General features: G+C 35.7%; 3 protein-coding genes across 3 annotated transcripts; 1 reads left to right on the plus strand and 2 right to left on the minus strand.

Annotated features, from left to right (window-relative positions):
- Positions 1-1351: 1351 nt before the first annotated feature.
- On the minus strand, positions 1352-2359 carry LOC139863520 (uncharacterized). The gene has a single exon (XM_071852145.1). It carries the CDS (start codon positions 2357-2359, stop codon positions 1352-1354), a length of 1008 nt encoding a protein of 335 aa, XP_071708246.1.
- Positions 2360-4595: 2236 nt separating this feature from the next.
- LOC139861170 (4-hydroxyphenylpyruvate dioxygenase) lies at positions 4596-7984 on the plus strand. The gene is made up of 2 exons (XM_071849466.1): positions 4596-5758; positions 7503-7984. Exons 1-2 carry the CDS (start codon positions 4596-4598, stop codon positions 7690-7692), a joined length of 1353 nt encoding a protein of 450 aa, XP_071705567.1. The 3' UTR covers positions 7693-7984.
- Positions 7985-9289: 1305 nt separating this feature from the next.
- LOC139861362 (T-complex protein 1 subunit eta-like) lies at positions 9290-16382 on the minus strand. Its single transcript, XM_071849738.1, has 3 exons — positions 16275-16382; positions 15890-16151; positions 9290-9656 (listed from the first exon to the last, which is right to left on the minus strand). Exons 2-3 carry the CDS (start codon positions 16064-16066, stop codon positions 9564-9566), a joined length of 270 nt encoding a protein of 89 aa, XP_071705839.1. The 5' UTR covers positions 16067-16151; positions 16275-16382; the 3' UTR covers positions 9290-9563.
- Between the last annotated feature and the right edge of the window lie 2741 nt (positions 16383-19123).

Consider the following 19123-nt stretch of genomic DNA (forward strand, 5'->3'; position numbering starts at 1 on the left):
AACGACCTTTCCACCCGGCGAGTTTCTTTTTGAACTTTTTAACAATTGGATCCCACATTGAAATTCTACTAGAATTGAACCCAATCGGAATACCAAGATATTCCAATGGAAGCACCCCCACTTTGCAATCGAAAATATGTGAAAAACTAATCATGTCCTCTTTAGAAACATGAATGCCATAAAGCGTTGTTTTAATAGCATTCATTTGGAGCCCGGATAGTTGGAAAAACACACCCATAATATATTTAATACGATTCAATTCTCGGGTATTGGGTTGTGCAAATATAATCGTGTCATCCGCAAATTGCGAATGGTTAACAAGTAAGTTATTACCAAAATTGCAACCCGTTAGAAAACCATTAAGTAAATCTCTTGAAAGAAGTTTACTTAGAATTTCGGCAATAATAGTAAACAAAAAAGGCTACAACGGATCACCTTGCCGTAAACCTCGATTCATTACTCCTTCCCGAGAAGGAGATCCATTTAAAAGCACCGAGAAATTAATATTAGAAACACAAGTAACGATCCAAGAAATAAACTTTGACCCGAATCCCATTCTATGTAAAACCAAGAAAAGAAACTCATGCGATACACAGTCATAAGCTTTTGAAAAATCAATTTTGATCAAAATTAAAGGATTCTTTTTTACCTTAGCCATGTGAACGACTTCATTAACCACCATAACACCGTCCGTTAAAAGTCTTGAAGGCACAAAACCATTTTGATTCTCGCTTATAATTGAAGGGAGTGCAACCTTTAGTCTGTTAGCAATAGTCTTGGCTAGAATTTTATACGGGGCGTTAATCAAGCTAATCGGACGCATTTGATCCATATTTCTCGAGGCATTGGATTTTGGAATCAACATGATGAAAGACGAATTGAAACCTTTTGGAAAAGAGGCTTCTTCGTGAAATTGAGAAAACACTTCCATTACATCATCTTCTAAAAAACCCCACCCTTTTTAAAGAATTGTAACGAATAACCATCCGGGCCAGGAGTTTTATTACCATCGAACAACTTGACAACATAGGATACTTCAAAAACAGAGAAAACATCTTCTAAACAGCTGTTAATGTGATCCGGAATTTGGGCCAGGTTAAGAGAAGCCCATTCGATATCTATAACATCTGACCTAGAAGGAACAACAGTGAACAATTTTTCGAAAAAACTTACAGCGTGTTCCTTTACAACCAGGGGATCTTCAACCCATGCACCATTGATTTGCATCCCCGCAAATAAGAAGCTTGTTGCCTAATACGAGAGACAAGGTGAAAGAACCTCGAGTTTTTGTCACCAAGTTTTAACCAATGAGATCTTGAGTGCAAACGTCTTTTTGATTCAATCTTGATAGCTATTTTTTTTTAAAACTCTTAAGGGCTGCTAAATCGCCCAGCTCTGTATGAGTTAGATCACGGCATTTATAACAGGTTTTTAAACGTTTTATCTCGTTTTCGATCTCCTTAAGGCACGTCACATCTTTATCTTGGTGAGACTCGCCCCAAATCTTTAAATCACCTTTTAACAGTCTCATCTTCTTACCAATTCTAAAGGCTGCCCAACCAAAGACAGAATACCCAAACCACAAACTTTCACAAAAACGAATAAACCCTGGTTTATTGAGCCAACTGTTATTAAACCTAAAAGGTCTAGGGCCCCAATATAGCAACTTTTTGGCCCAAATGATGGGTTTATGGTCAGACCGATCCGGTTGATCAGTAACAAGAATTGCATCGGGCCACAGCATATTCCATTTGCTATTGATGAACACTCTATCTATACGGGAAAACTTACCCATTGCACCTTCTCTGGTAAAATCATCATTGAATAAACACTGGTCGAAAATATTGGCTTGAGTAATAAAACGATTAAAAGAATCAATGCTATTGGTATCTATGACCTCCCGCAATCTTTCTTCCGGAAAGCAAACCGAATTAAAATCACCCAAGAAGCATAAAGGACCCGACCAAATGTTTGCAATACGAATTAATTGAGCCCAAAGAGCTTTTTTCTTTTGCTCATTATGAGGTGCATACACATTCACTATAAGAACAATTTGGTTGTTAGGAATATACCTCAAGATAGATGCAATCCAATGTTTTCTTGTCCATCCTTGGATTAACGAGAAGAAATCTAATCTCCAAATCGAAAGAAGACCACCCGACCTCCCATTAGCTTCCATTTGCAATGAATCAAACGCATAGTGTCTCCAAATTTCATTCAAATTTGGTTGATCGACCACCTTAACCATAGTTTCTTGTATAGCTAAAAATTGAATTTGAAAGCGGTTGACTAACGAACCCGCCATACGACCTCTCGACATGTTACCGAGGCCACGGGTATTCCACGAGGCAATCCTCATGGTTTGGTTTTCAAGGATGGAGTATCCTCATCCTTCATATCTTGCATTAAAATTCCAAAATCGGCCAATTCCTCCTTAAAAAAAGGTTTTTCCCCCCAAACGGGTTTCGACTTTGTTTATTCTGTTTCGACACAGCCCCATCACCCACCACATATGCAATTTCACTTTCAGTATCAAAGGCACTGGAAAGATTTGAAATAAAATCAGTCCCTAAACTACCAACAGGAACATTCTTACTCTTAGAATTTTGAGCTTTGCCTTCACCTTCTTTCTTGTCTAAACTTGAATCAGGCACACACCTTTTCTTGATCTTATCACACGAGTCCTTGCACCCCAGGTTAATACACTGATCACTCTTAAGCGGACTGGAGCATTTAAGTTTAGAAGCAAAAGAAAATTTATTATCAGAAGAGATCGGATTCTGGGAATTGGAAGGGTCAGATTTAATTAGTGAATCTGAAGAAATGGTAGGGTAGTCATTTAAATCAAGGTTAAAATTGCCACGCTGTAAAGGGGAGTTGGGAACCGAATTGGACTTTTCAACTTTTGCACCCTTGTCACTACTTTGACCCTTATCTTTTGTCTTGAAAAGGGACCACTTTATTTCATCCTCTGCTGTACTGAATGCATTTGACTTTTCCTTCTGTACTTTCATAGCTTTGGTGACCTTTTCCATAGAATTGTGTACCACCTTTGGCATGCTTACCATCTGTGGCACACTTGACTTTAGAGGCGATTTGAAATTCAAATTCAAACCGGTAACGGGTATCTCTCCTTCTTCCAACAACTCATCAACAACTACCGGCGTAAAATCCAGTACCGGAATATTCTCATTAAAACCGAATTATTGAGCTTTAGACTCCTTAATATCTTCTTGTAGCACCAGATTGTACTCACTGATAATAGTATCGCTCACCAATTCCATGAACTCATCTTCAAACACCTCCTCAACCCATACTTTACCAATATCACTGTTATTGATTTTAGCCTGCACAAGTTGATTAATTGGCTCCGGATCATTAGACTCTATTAGAGCTTGCAAAATATCTGCTCGTTGGAGATTATGAGAAAAAGAATCGATGTGAATAACTCTTCCAAACACGCTTGCAGCTTCAATGGCACAGTTGGAAGAACTACAATTAAAGGGGATCCCTTTGATGGCCACTTTTGCAATTCTAGAAAATTTGTTTTTGTAGTTAATCATTGGAATCACCTCAATGAATTCAGATTCATTTGGAGTGGGACCTCTTGTCATACTTTTGAAACTATCCTTGTCTGCACAACATACAATATACCCATATGAACCCCAAGAGGAAACCGATACAATAGCTATGGCTCTACTTTTTAACCATTGGAACAATTTTAATGCCTTAATTGGAACCTTATCCAAAATTAACGCAGTCAAATCTAGTCGTTGGGTGGCTTCTTGATTAGCCGACAAATTGATCACATGCAACGAATTTTTTGGTGTTTTCAGAAAAGAAGACTGATGTACAACCTTTGAAAATTGGTTAACAGCGGCTTTTGGCATGATTTTGATATTAAGATCTTTTTTAGCATACCCTATGAACATAACTCGACCATTAATGATCTTGCCATTCATCTCATTCATAGCCCTTTTAGCTTGATTTAAAGATTGAAACTTTACAAAGGCAAAATTATGATTCTGTTTCCAGGCTACTCCTTCAATCAGCCCAAGATTGCAAAACGTATTATTAATGGTTTCTTGATTAGTGAATCTTGATAACCCACCTAAAAACAAAGTAGATTTTGGGGAAAAGACATAATTAGTGTTATAGTTATGAACTCGGAATTTTTGAGTAGAAGGGAATTTTGATTCTTTAGTGGGATTGAGTTAGGGAAGGTAGGTTTAAAATTTGGATTTGAAGATTGAAAATTTTGGGGAACGGATAGATAGTCATTGAGAGAGTTTGATTTATTACTTTAAAACATGTAAATCATAAATCACCAATCTTAATTCATCATTCATAATTCATACGGAATAATAATTATCTAAAGGGATTGTGGTTTCTGATAATCACTCATACGTGTCCATATCCATCATTCGCCTATCTCATCAAACCAAACAAGTTATAGTTACGTGTGGTTCATATCCTGTTCACTTCTATATCTATTTTTTTGTATATATAAATAATAATAATAATAATAATAATACACACAACAAACAAAACCTTCAAAAATCAAATAATTATTTTAATTTAAAATAAAAAAGAAAATGGGAACAGAAGCTAACCTCACTAACGGAACCACCGTTACCGGAGACCAAACCACCACCACCTCCCCTTACAAGCTAGTCGGCTTCAAAAACTTCATCCGTAAAAACCCTAACTCCGACAAATTCTCCGTCATTAACTTCCACCACATTGAGTTCTGGTGCTCCGACGCCACCAACACCGCCCGCCGCTTCTCATGGGGACTCGGCATGCCTATCCTTCAAAAATCCGATCTCTCCACCGGAAACTCAACTCACGCCTCTTACCTACTCCGTTCCGGCGAACTTAATTTCCTCTTCACTGCACCTTATTCTCCTTCCATCTCCACCGGAGAAACCGCCACCGCTTCCATCCCGTCGTTTTCTCACACCGACTGCCGGAGCTTCTCCGCCGTACACGGCCTCGCCGTTAGATCAATTGCGATTGAAGTCGAAGACGCCGAAATCGCGTTTTCGGTTAGTGTATCGCACGGTGCTAAACCCTCGTTTGCTCCGGTCACACTTGGAAACAACGACGTCGTTTTATCTGAAGTTAAACTCTACGGCGACGTCGTTTTACGATACGTGAGCTATAAGAATCCTAATTATAAGTCCACCTGTACGTTTTTACCAGGTTTTGAACCTACTGAAAAAACGTCGTCGTTTCACGAGCTAGATTACGGCATTCGCCGTCTCGATCACGCCGTCGGAAACGTACCGGAGCTTGCTCCGGCCGTCGATTACGTGAAATCCTTCACCGGATTTCACGAATTCGCCGAATTCACAGCTGAAGACGTCGGAACGAGCGAAAGCGGACTCAATTCGGTAGTGTTAGCGTGCAATAGCGAGAAGGTTTTAATTCCGATGAACGAACCGGTGTACGGAACGAAGCGAAAGAGTCAGATTCAGACGTATTTAGAACATAATGAAGGTGCTGGTGTTCAGCATTTGGCATTGGCTAGTGAGGATATATTTAGGACATTGAGAGAAATGAGGAAACGTAGTTATATCGGCGGATTCGAGTTTATGCCGGCGCCACCGCCGACTTATTACCGGAATTTGAAGAATAGAGCTGGTGATGTGTTGAGTGATGAACAGATTAAAGAGTGTGAGGAATTAGGGATTTTGGTTGATAGGGATGATCAGGGAACTTTACTTCAGATTTTCACCAAACCTGTTGGTGACAGGTACTATTTTTTATACACAAAAATTATTATACACGTTAAGATCATTTTTAACAATGTGCTTATATTCATGTTAGTTACTGTGATTAATGTATATGTGGTTAAGATTCTTTATGATATTATTAGTCTAAGTGTGATAAGTGTTCTAAACGACGTCTCTTGCGTCCGTTTTGACGCCCGATGCAGCGATTTGATGACTAAGTCCGTCTCGACCCCGTCCCGTCTTCTAATAATCGGTCAACGGTCAAAAGTCGGGTCAAATGCTGGAAAGGTCGGGTTAATACCGATCAAAAGTTAAAATCGGTCAAAAGTCGGTCAAATAGATTAAAATTGACGTTTTTAGTATTATTGTTTTTGTATTATATCAACGATAATAGCGATTATAGGTACAAACTTGTCAACGAAGATTTTTGGCTTTAAATTATGTATATATATATATATATATATACCTCGTCTCGAGTGCGTCTTTTTCAACCTTAAGTGTGATTGAATTGAACTGAGTATTAAAGTGTGAGATAAAACTGTATTTGGACTAGGTCTTTAACCTGATGATAAGCAGGTGTCCTTTTTCAAAACAATGTTTCTTTTTATTTAATTGTTTCATATTTAATTATTTTCCTTTTCTTTAATGCTTTGAGTTTGCTATCAACCTAGGGGTATAATTCTTGCATTTTCAAGTTGCAAATAATCAGCTTGTAGTGTGGCAGTGTAAATGTTGTGTTTTAATGTAGGGTTCATAACTTCTTCATGAGTAAACGGATAAAGTTTTCCTTGTTCGGACTACAAGGAGGGCGAGTATTTTTACTCTCATGTATGCGACCTAACCAAGTTATCCCGTGACCGATTTTGATCTTTTTCTTGTTCACCCCAAGATATGCTAGTAGTTCGGGATGGTAATGAATGTTCGATCCATCGGCTATCCATCTGTTCCGATCCATTTAAATGGATATGGATGATAAGCGGATATGGATATGGATATGAATGATGTGAAAAATTAATGGATAGGATATGGATGACATTTGATCATCCATTGATATATCCATTTATCACCTGAAATACATAAATACATACATATAAATATACACATTTTTACTTAAATATATGATTATACATTTATATATCCTTATACATGTACATTATAAGCTCCTTAAATGTCATCGAAAATATAGATTTTCCATATACAACTATGCGAATAGTATTAAATTCTTATATCTTAGTTTCACTATGCGAATATAGATTTTTCATAATAAGAATATCTTTAGAAATATTTAACATCCAACGGATATCTGTTATGCAGCTTGATCCAACGGATATGGATATGGATTAAAAATTATTTTTAAATGGATATGGATTTTTAAAAATTAAATGGATATGGATATGGATATGGATATGGATACGGGATCCATATCCATTTCCTTGAGGACCTTTGACTTCTGAGGATAATAGTACCCCAACCGATAGTTAATGAACTTATGATTATGGGTTCTGAACTTTTGATTATCTAATTGTTTAGCACTTGAGTAATCAGTTTTGGAGTAGCCATAAGAAAGCTAATTCTGATCAATTTATTGGTTATTTGGTTAATAATATATATTAAATGATTTATCAAAACTACAAACTGAATAAGCACATCCAAACACCATTCCTGCTACTTATTTTATTTGGTCTATAATCCATAAGGTCTGTTTTGAATGTGTGTGCGCTCTTTTGATGTTTGATTTAATTTTGGTATGAATGGTTTGAATAGGCCAACAATATTCATAGAGATAATTCAGAGAGTAGGGTGCATGTTAAAAGATGACGAAGGCAAGGAGCAGCAGAAAGCAGGATGTGGAGGATTTGGCAAGGGCAACTTCTCGGAGCTCTTTAAATCTATCGAGGAATATGAGAAGACGCTTGAAGCACGAAACACAACTGAACCAACTGCTGCCGTATGATAACTGCCCATTGGTAATGTTCATATCTGGTCGATTGAGATCTCACTTGATTATCAACATATGTATGTGGTAGAAAATTGAGTCCTCAAAACTCATGAAATGAACTTTGTAACATCTGTAACGTTATTTATATGGAATAACAACAGTTGTCATTATTGTCTGTTTTAGTTTTCTTTTCTTGGTTTTTCGTTGCAATTTCAGTTTGTGAAACAAACGGTTTAATAACAATATATGAAACCACCATCGAAGGATCGGATCTATCGAGCAATAACATTGGGGAAACTCTTTCTTTGCTGTGTTTTCGACCATCATGTTTAGCATTGTTTACACTTTTATCAGATTTTCTACACCCGAACACCTTCACAAGCCTAAAATTTGTATACTTGCATTTTCGGTTTTGCCTGTGCGTGAGCTAGTTTATCGGTTTTCACCTACCATTCAATATAGACATATATATAAGGATGAGATGATTTGCTTTTGCTGGTGTGACCTATTTAGTTTTATTTACAATATGAAATGATAATACCAAATTATGACCTATTTTCTTTTGCGTTGTAATGAACGTATAATTGTTAGGAATGAAAATGCGGGTTAGATTGATATACAACATTCACGTATGGTCCATAAACTAATGGGGATTATAGTAGTGAAAATATACTGACAAATCTCCAGCTTTGTGTTTTCATTGAGACTAATCTGGTCAAGTCCACAATATTAGAGTGTAGCAATGGTACTCTGAGAAAGTAAAGATTGGCAACATTTTTCCCTTTTCGGCCATGACCGTTCAAACCCTTATTTGGCAATCACAAAAATTGAACCCGAGATTTTTGTAAGAATCACTCATATTTCTTCTCACGTAGTCCATCACTCAGACATACAATTCTCCTCATTGTTCATTCTCCTCTGAAATTACAGCTTGCAATCATAAAATGGCTTTCGACCCAACCCGTTTGGACCCGACCTGTTCACACCATTTGAATTTGAGAACCGTCAGACCCATGACCTGTTTTGACCCAAACCCATTTGAGTCTCGACCCAACCCGACCCGTTTGCTAGGCTTATCTGAAAGTAATAGAGAGCGCTTTTTGGTGTGTGTTTGTGAGAGAGATATTTGCAGTGTTTGGATAACACATTTTAGGAGTTTTACGATAGCTTAAAAATGTAGAGGTTATATTAATATTAGTGATCTTATGATTTTAAGCTTTGTTTAGTGGTATAAAATAATTATAGATCATGATAAGATGTAGAATTAATTTAAAATTAAAGTTTCCCTAACTAGCTTCTCTAAAAAAAAGTAAAACTTACAAAGAGTAAAATTACTAATACGGTTTTTATAGTGTTTTACATATTATATTTGAGTCCTTCTAAGTCAATTCATAACTATAAGCTCCCGCTACTTTACTGACACTAGTAAAAAATTAACTTCAACTTTTCGCTATAAAAAAATAAATAAATTCAATCTATTAAGCTTTGAGCTAGATGAGTCAAACACACCCAAAGCCAATATTATTTAGCAAAAACTTCATATATAAGAATTCATCAACTAACTTGACTTCATTTACAAGCTAGACCTCGTCAACTATATTGATTGTAGAAGGAAATGCATTTAGCACCACCGATTAAACAGTGCAATCCTGTAACTCAATCAGCAACTATAGATTTCTTAATTCCCTATAGATGATGAACAATAAGACTTACATGAACAGAGTAACCTAAACACAAGTTCCACATATCCGATAGTCTAATACACCAACACACAAACAAAATTCCAGCAAACTAGCTGGAAATAAATCTTCAGGCGAAAACCAAAATTACTTCATCTCACATCAGAGATTACACCATGCTAATGCCCATACCAAAACAGAACGTGTTTAACGTCTACGCAACCCTCTTCCACGTCCATCACGCATTTGACCACCACGTCCTCTGCCCATACCAACAACATTTCCTTGTGCTCTCTTAGACTGCAACGCAAAGAGACACACACATCAGCAAACTGTTGGAGGTTTTATTGAAATTTCGTGTAGGGTAAAATAATCGATAGCCGGATAAATCACTGAATCGTGGTATCACTTTCCGAAAGTAATTATTCGACCCTTATTGCCTGGGTTACACGAATATCACTTTGGGATAAGACAGAGATTAGTTCTTGTTATTGGCAGTAAACAAGAACTCTTTTGCATAAGAGTATTAAGGTGTTTTTCGTATATCTTATTCTCATAAATGATAGTCCTTATTTATAGGCACCCAAAAATAAGTATTATTCCACGATGGAGATGTTTCACTAACTAATTTCGTTTTCAAATCTAAAACAAATCATTTACATAAAGTTGTTTGTTTTATTTCCAACAACCAAATCAAGAAAATCGTTTTCAAATCTAAACAAATCCTTTACATAAAGTTTGTTTTATTTCCAACAACCAAATCAAGGAAATCGTTTTCAAATCTAAAACAAATCATTTACATAAAGTTGTTTGTTTTATTTCCAACAACCAAATCTAGGAAATCGTTTTCAAATCTAAAACAAATCCTTTACATAAAGTTGTTTGTTTTATTTCCACGATGGAGATGTTTCACCTAGTGCAGGAATAATACTTCCGTAATCACTCAAATTTGTGATAATGGAAAACCACTTTCGGGTCCGGGCAATCTATCACTTAATGGGTGTACACTCCGTACCTCCTAACCCGTTTACAAGTGTAGATTAAATCCCTCAATTACACTAAATTTCCAACAATCCTCCCCAATTTAGTGCAATTCGTTTCATGAGAATTAAACAAATTAAAACAAAAACTTATGCATAAATGAAAATATCTTGAAGATTGAATTTTCATCTTAGTACATTACACATTCCAAATATTCGAGAATCAGGGTGTTCTAAGAATTGAACCCTTCAACCCATTTGAATAACTGAAAATAATATACACATAAGTTTTCAAATACTCTAAAGCTATCCTGACACTTTACAAGCCATGTGTCCATATCCTTTCATGAATGTATCCAAAGCTAAAAGTCTAAGCTTTGTTGAAGCGGCAAAACTTCACATTCACATAGGTAGTTCACTTCAGTCATGCACCTGCTCTTGCACTTTTTCAAATGAACTGTTAAGAAGCTAGACTTCAACCTCACCTTCAGCAGGTCCGAGTACATACCTTACCTTGGGATGATATAAAATTTATGTACTCCAAATTTCTAAATATAAGCCTTCCGCATTGAATTCAACTTCTAATTTTCATTGGAAGGGAATTGGGTATCTTATAATTAGAAATTTATGTGGACTTTAAACCCATCCCCACAGCAGACTTGTTCACCAAGTCTCTTGCCAATCCCTTCGTCAAGTGATCAGCTAAATTATGTTGTGACCTCACGAACACTATAGAAATCACCCCATTCATGATGAGTTCACGAATCATGCTATGTCTGACACCTAAGTGTCTAGACTTTCCATTGTACATCTGGCTATAAGCCTTTGCCAATGTCGCAGCACTATCACAATGGATAGACATGGGTGCTATAGGTTTAGGCCATAATGGTATCTAATGGATCAAGTTTCTAAGCCATTCTGCTTCTTTACCAGCAGCAGCTAAAGCAACAAACTCAGATTCCATCGTTGAGTTGGTAATACATGTCTGCTTCTTAGAAGCCCATGAAATAGCACCTCCCCCAAGCAAGAACACCCAACCACTCGTTGAAGAATGATCTTCAATATTGGTTATCCAACTCGAATCAGAATATCCTTCTATTACTGAAGGAAACCCATTATAAGATAAACTATAGTCCATAGTTTTCTTCAAGTACTTCAGTACCCGCCTAATTGCTTGCCAGTGATAAGTACTAGGATTACTAGTATATCTACTCAGTTTTCCCACAGCAAAAGCAATATCCGGCCTTGTACAAGTCATGGCGTACATCAAACAGCCAATCACCTGAGAATACTCAAGTTGTGATACAGCTTCACCTTGATTAGGTATAAGCTTCTCACTTGGATCAACAGGGGTACTCACAGGATTACATTCAAAGCAATTGAACTTTTTCAACACCTTCTCAATATAATGAGATTGACAAATCGAAATTCCTTTGCTTTCACGTTTGATCCTAATGCCAAGGATAACGTCAGCCTCCCCCATATCTTTCATGGAGAATTTTGATGACAAAAATTCTTTTGTTAAATCAACCTGACTTTGGTCAGTCCCAAAGATTAACATGTCATCAACATATAGACAAATTATAACTCCTTTACCAGAATCATCAAATTTACTATATACACATTTATCTGCTTGGTTTAATTTAAAACCACTAGATAAAATCACTTCATCAAACTTTTGATGCCATTGCTTAGGTGCTTGTTTCAAACCATATAAGGATTTCACAAGTTTGCACACCTTGCCTTCATTTCCTGGCATGACAAAGCCCTGAGGTTGGTTCATATAAACCTCCTCATCCAATTCACCATTCAAGAATGCTGTCTTCACATCCATCTGGTGAATAACTAGATTGTGAATCGTAGCCAAAGCAATCAGCAGTCTAATGGTAGTGATACGTGCCACGGGAGCATAAGTATCAAAATAGTCAATTCCAGACTTTTGTCTAAAGCCTTGAATGACTAACCTTGCCTTGAACTTTTCAATAGTTCCATCCACCTTCATCTTCTTTTTGAAAATCCATTTGCAACCCAATGGTTTGCAACCAGGAGGTAGATCAGCTAACACCCAAGTGTTATTGCCCATGATAGAATCTATCTCATCATTAATTGCCTCTTTCCAGAATGCAACATCCTGAGACCTCATTGCTTCATCATATGTTTTAGGATCATCATCAACATTGAAACAATACGAATATTGGGTAGAAACATCATCCCTAGAACCTTCAACTAAGTATAGTTGAAAATCTGGTCCAAATGATTTAGGTTTCCTTTTTCTTTTGCTTTTCCGAAGCTCAAGTGACTGATCAACAGCCTTTTCAGAGACTTCATCATTACAATCCTTATTGATTCCATTGTTACTTGGAAGCATATCCTTTGGTCTAGGTATAGATGAAAATCGATTTTCATCAAAGATTGCATCCCTTGAATCAATCACAGAATTGATTGAGACAAACTCATTAGGCTCTATTACATAGAACCTATAAGCCTTGGAATGTTCAACATATCCAACAAATATGCAATCTATACCTCTTTCACCTAAACTTTTCTTCTTGGGATCAGGTAGTCTTACAACCGCCCTACAGTCCCATACCCGAAGATAATTCAAGTTAGGTTTCCTTTTATTCCAAAGTTCATAAGGTGTAATCTTGTTTCTTTGTTAGGAACTCTATTAAGCAAATAACAAGCTGTTAACATAGCTTCCCCCCAAAATCCTTCACTTAAACCCGAATAGGATAACATGGAATTAACCATTTCCTTAAGGACCCTATTCTTCCTTTCAGATATACCATTTTGTTGTGGAGTATAAGGAGCTGTGGTCTCATGGATAATACCAACGGATTGGAAATACGATTGGTCAATGTATTCACCTCCCCTATCTGTTCTAAGTCTTTTAATCAAAGCCTTTTGTTGTAATTCTACTTCAGTTTTAAATATTTTAAATTTATCTAATGCTTCATCCTTAGTATGTAACAAATAAACATAGCAAAATCTAGAAGCATCATCAATAAAAGTCACAAAATATTTATTGTTCCCTAAAGTAGGAGTAGCATGCAAATCACATAAATCACTATGTATTAATTCCAAAATTTCAGTATCACGATGTACATTTTGAAATGGTTTCTTAGTGATCTTTGTTAACATACACGTTTTACACTTTTCATTGTTCATGTCAAAAGCCGGTATTAATCCATCTTTAGACATATCTTGCATTCTTTTAAAGTGTATATGTCCTAGTCTAGCATGTCAAAGTGTAGAATTATTTATGCTAGAAGTAGATATAAAAGCAAAATTAACATTCAAGTGATTAATGTTAAGTCTAAACATTCTATTGCATAAATAACCAAAACCAACAAACATACCATGTTTTGACAAAACAAACTTATCAGATTCAATCACTTGTTTATAACCACAACAATTTAACACACTACTGGAAACCAAATTTTTTCTTATTTGTGGTACATGCAAAACATCAAACAAACAAATAGTTTTTCCAGAACTAAAACACAAATCCACACTTCCACGTCCATGAACAGAGGCTGTTGACTCATTTTCCATATGAAGAATTGATCCATCAGTCACGGACTCGTAAGTCTTGAACCAAAATCTATCCTTGCATACATGGGTGGTGGCTCCCGAGTCAACCCACCACGCAACATCATCATCCTGCACAAAATAAGCCTCAGATATATATGAAACATAATAATTCTCATTTGAATTATTAAATATATTCTGACCTTTCGAGTTGTGGTTGTTTAAACCATTTCCCGAACCGCTTGTGCTAGATCCTTTGGCATTATTATTACCAAAAATAACCTTGCAATCCTTTTTCATGTGTCCAGTTTTACCACACTTCCAACAAGTCAATTTAGACTTCTTGTTCGGATTAGCCTTGTTATAACCTTGATGTTTACGTTTGCCCTTTTTGTCATTATTACTAGTGAACTTTTTATGTTCCACCATATTGACAACAGACGTACCAGCAACTTCGTTGCTCTTTGGCTTGTCATTATCCTGCAACCTGAGGGATTCCTCAATACGCAGATGACTACCCAACTCAACAAGAGTTAACTCCTCCTTCTTATGTTTCAAAGAATGTTTAAATTTTTTCCAAGATGGAGGTAGTTTATCAATTATGCTTGAGACTTGAATAGACTCATCCATGTTCATCTTATGTTGTGTGAATTGACCAAGTATACGAATGAGCTCATTGTATTGTTCCAAGACCGGTCTAGAATCGACCATCTTGTAATTATTAAAATTACTCACAAGGAACTTTTTACTAGAAGCATCCTCAGACATATACTTGATTTCTAAACAGTCCCATAGTTCTTTAGAAGATTCAACATTTAGGTAAATATCAAAAAGGGAATCAGCCATACCATTGAGGATTAAACCTCTAGCGATGTAGTCATCGTTCTCCCACTTGCACCTTTTCCGAATTTGTTCAACAGTAGCATCATCACCATGATCTTCAGGAATTGGTGTGCTGAGTACGTACACCACACTCATGCTGCTCAGAAAGAAGTGCATCTTCTTTTGCCATCTCCTAAAATCAATTCCCTCAAACTTATCAAGTTTGGAGAAATTCGCCGTCATGTGTTTCATCGTAGCCGCCATCGATTATAACGAATAATTACTTTCCATTGTTGGAGGTTTTATTGAAATTTCGTGTAGGGTAAAATAATCGATAGCCGGATAAATCACTGAATCGTGGTATCACTTTCCGAAAGTAATTATTCGACCCTTATTGCTTGGGTTACACGAATATCACTTTGGGATAAGACAGAGATTAGTTCTTGTTATTGGCAGTAAACAAGAACTCTTTTGCATAAGAGTATTAAGGTGTTTTTCGTATATCTTATTCTCATAAATGATAGTCCTTATTTATAGGCACCCAAAAATAAGTATTATTCCACGATGGAGATGTTTCACTAACTAATTTCGTTTTCAAATCTAAAACAAATCCTTTACATAAAGTTGTTTGTTTTATTTCCAACAACCAAATCAAGGAAATCGTTTTCAAATCTAAACAAATCCTTTACATAAAGTTGTTTGTTTTATTTCCAACAACCAAATCAAGGAAATCGTTTTCAAATCTAAAATAAATCATTTACATAAAGTTGTTTGTTTTATTTCCAACAACCAAATCTAGGAAATCGTTTTCAAATCTAAAACAAATCCTTTACATAAAGTTGTTTGTTTTATTTCCACGATGGAGATGTTTCACCTAGTGCAGGAATAATACTTCCGTAATCACTCAAATTTGTGATAATGGAAAACCACTTTCGGGTCCGGGCAATCTATCACTTAATGGGTGTACACTCCATACCTCCTAACCCGTTTACAAGTGTAGATTAAATCCCTCAATTACACTGAATTTCCAACACAAACAAGTATCAAATTAACACTCAAATTTTTTATAGTATGAATGCTGTTTTGTGATCATAGTTAACAGTCCACATTAATTATTATTAATATAAATGCCACAAAAAGAGTTAAGAGAGAGAGAGAGAGAGAGAGAGAGAGAGAGAGAGAGAGAGAGAACAGGTTTACCTTCGGGTTCTTCACCGTTTCAACCAGAATTTTAGCAGTAGCAGGATGAACAATATGAAGCAATTTCATGATTGTAGCACGGTCATTAGAAATAGTAGTGTTACACTTATAATTATGGATAAATTTATCCATTCCTCTAGGACCTAGGGCCCTGCGGACGGCATCAGCTACAGCCATAGCCGCATTAATGTTTGCTCACTAACTGCCGTCTCCCTTGTGACGACGTATCTGTACCTTCTTTAACCAATATGATCTGAGGTTGCTGTTTAATTACACAAAGTTAACAACAATTCACAAATTAAGTTACTCATAAAATCAAAAATGAAAAAATCTACGTAAGCATAAACAATAGATATATTGAATTGAAATATGAAATTGTAATTACAATCATAGAAGCCATTGTTTGATGAAAATTACGGTTTTGACGAGAGAAGACTGAAGTATGTTAAATTATCCGGTATTGAACCGTCTCCGAGAATAAAGGAGTGATAGTGATTTATTTTGCTTGATTCACTCAACCGCAACAAATTGTGGGTGTACATTTTGTTATCTCCTGCATGTGGCCGGGCTAGTGGAATGATAGTGATTTAGGGTGAGTTTGTTTACCTTTTAATGAAATGATTTAGCTGAATGCTGAACTATTCAATATTCAGTGCGTTTGTTTGGAACTCTGAATGAGATATGGTGTTGAATGGTTCACCATTCAGTGCTAAACCATTCAGAGTTGAAACACTCTCTTAACCATTAAGAGGCTAAATTTTATGTAATATTCTTCTTAAATCGTATCCAGAACACTTATCAAATAAGTATATTTAAGTTTTTGTTAATGTTAAACGATAACAAGTTTATTTAATTGATTCATATTGTTTATGCAAAATGATTATCAAACAGCTTATTGTCATTCAGAACTAAATTCTTTCAGTCTCTGAACCATTTAGATTATGAACCATTCAACGTTAAATCATTCAGTTTTATCAAACACACCCTTATTTTGCTTCATTTGCTTGAGATCTCCTGCACGTGGCTGAGGCCCCTTTATTATAAAGATATTTTAGTTAGGGTTCGTTCCTACTTCTTTATCGGAGTTCGAATCAGTTGAGATCTTAGAGTTTGAGGACAATCAGCTTTATCCGAGTAAAGGGGTATTTGTTGGTTCCTCTTCGAACCCGTGTCATGTTAAGGGTGCTCAAGAAGAGGTTGTGAATGTGGATAGTGGTGGTGTTGGTTCTGTTGCACAAGAGGCCATGGGTTTGGATTTTGCGTCCGTTACCCCTAAATTCGATAAAGTTCATGAGAAAAAATAAATGTCCGAGGTGGCGTTCGCGACTTTCGATGAAATGATGAAGAACGTAGAGGGCGAACTGGTGAAGGCTGCTCTTATCAACTCTAGCGATCCTCCTAAGGTGTCGATTAAAGATAAAAATAAAAATAAAAATAATAATAATAATAAAAGAAGAAAAGACCGGGTCAGGGCGCCGAGAGGAATAATAATTCGGTGAGTTCATCAAAGACATTTGAGCTCGGATTCGCCGGTTTCATTTAGTTTGGTTTATCTCGATTAAGACGGTTTCTAAGCTTTCGCTCGATTGGGTGGATTGAACACCTTCTTTCGTATCGTGTTTTGGTTTAGTTTGCTTGCAATGTTGTGGATTGCTTTTGGTCTTGTTCGTTAGTAGTTTGTTTATCGTCGTGAGCTTAGGTTGTTAAAGAAAAGTACCAAAAGGAGTTGGAGCAGGGTCGTACTGTTAATTTCATGGGCCATGTTCATTAAATAAAAATGGACCCTTTATATACGAATTTTTTTTCATATATAATAATAAATTCAATAATACTTATCAAATCATATGTACTATGATCAATCAAAATAACAATTATATTAACAAATGAACCTAGGTATTCAATATGATTTGACTAATTTTTTTGGGCCCCTGTATATATATTGGGCCATGTGCGGCTGCACGCCTTGCACATCCTAATATCCAGCTCTGAGTTGGAGAGCCCAAAAGATGTTGAAAATGATAAGGTTGTAGGTATTGGTGTATGTTTGATGTCTTGCGATCACAGAAAGGCTACAATTAAATGTATTGCAGGAAGGTTAGTTAAAAAAGGTGGAATGGGTGCTTGATCCAGAATATATTAGCCATTGATTTGTCAATAATAGATTTTCTTAATAGTTTATAATGTAGTTAAATACAAATGATATTTTTGTCGGAGTTTGAATTAGTTTCGTGGTCATTCAATCTCGTAGCGAAGCGTTAATCACTTACCTAGTTGTCTACTATTAAATGAATGACGGTGGACACAATGATCCTTAGTAAAAACATTGTACCAATTGATTAATGATCGTAAAAATAAGATCAACTTATAAAGCGCAAGTGAGTAGATTATATATGGATGGTAGTTTTGACAAAATGAGTGGCTGAATAAGGATAAAAACCATAAGATTTTAGAGTGACCCAGTAATCCCTCAAAATGAAAATTAATAAAAATATGTAAATGATAAAAATGCCCTCATTTGATATATACTTAACGGAAAAAGTTAAAAGAGAGTTGAGGACCAGACTATCCACGAAAAAATGCAAACTAATGGACTATCCAAGTAAAAAGAAAATTAAATGAAGTATTCACGCAGTATATGACAAACCATAAGGGCTATCCATGTAATTTTGTCTTTGTAATATGACACATAATCTGATCTGGCACACTCTTTGAGATAAAGAATTCATTAACCTGGCTTCATTTAAATATGATACAGTCTAGACCACTGTTGCAAAAAAAAAAAAAAACCGATTATTCACCGATTAATCCTCGATTAATTATTTTTTAAGAGTAATCCGTTTCGATTTTCAAAAATCTATTTAGTTAAACGGTCAATGTCAATTGATGAGTCAAAATCGAATTTGGTAATCAAAGTCGGTCAAAGTAAAAAATGATTAACATTTTTACATTATTTTAAACTAGAATCTTATAATTTTTGAGCAAAATGAATAATTTTAGACAATTATGTTAAAATTTATTTTTATATTTATGATTTTTTTTCTATATTTACACATAATTTTAAAAATTTAATATTTAAATGTATAAAGTACAATTCGATTAATCCCCGAATTACCAATTAATTCTTCTAAAGTCCCGACCGATTAATCCACGAATAGCGAATTTTGCAACCTTGGTCTAGACTTCACAACTAAATTGATTGTAATTGTGAAATGCATTTAGCACCATCGATTAAAA

This window comes from Rutidosis leptorrhynchoides, chromosome 8 (assembly GCF_046630445.1).
Source record: "Rutidosis leptorrhynchoides isolate AG116_Rl617_1_P2 chromosome 8, CSIRO_AGI_Rlap_v1, whole genome shotgun sequence".
Classification (NCBI taxonomy): Eukaryota; Viridiplantae; Streptophyta; class Magnoliopsida; order Asterales; family Asteraceae; genus Rutidosis; species Rutidosis leptorrhynchoides.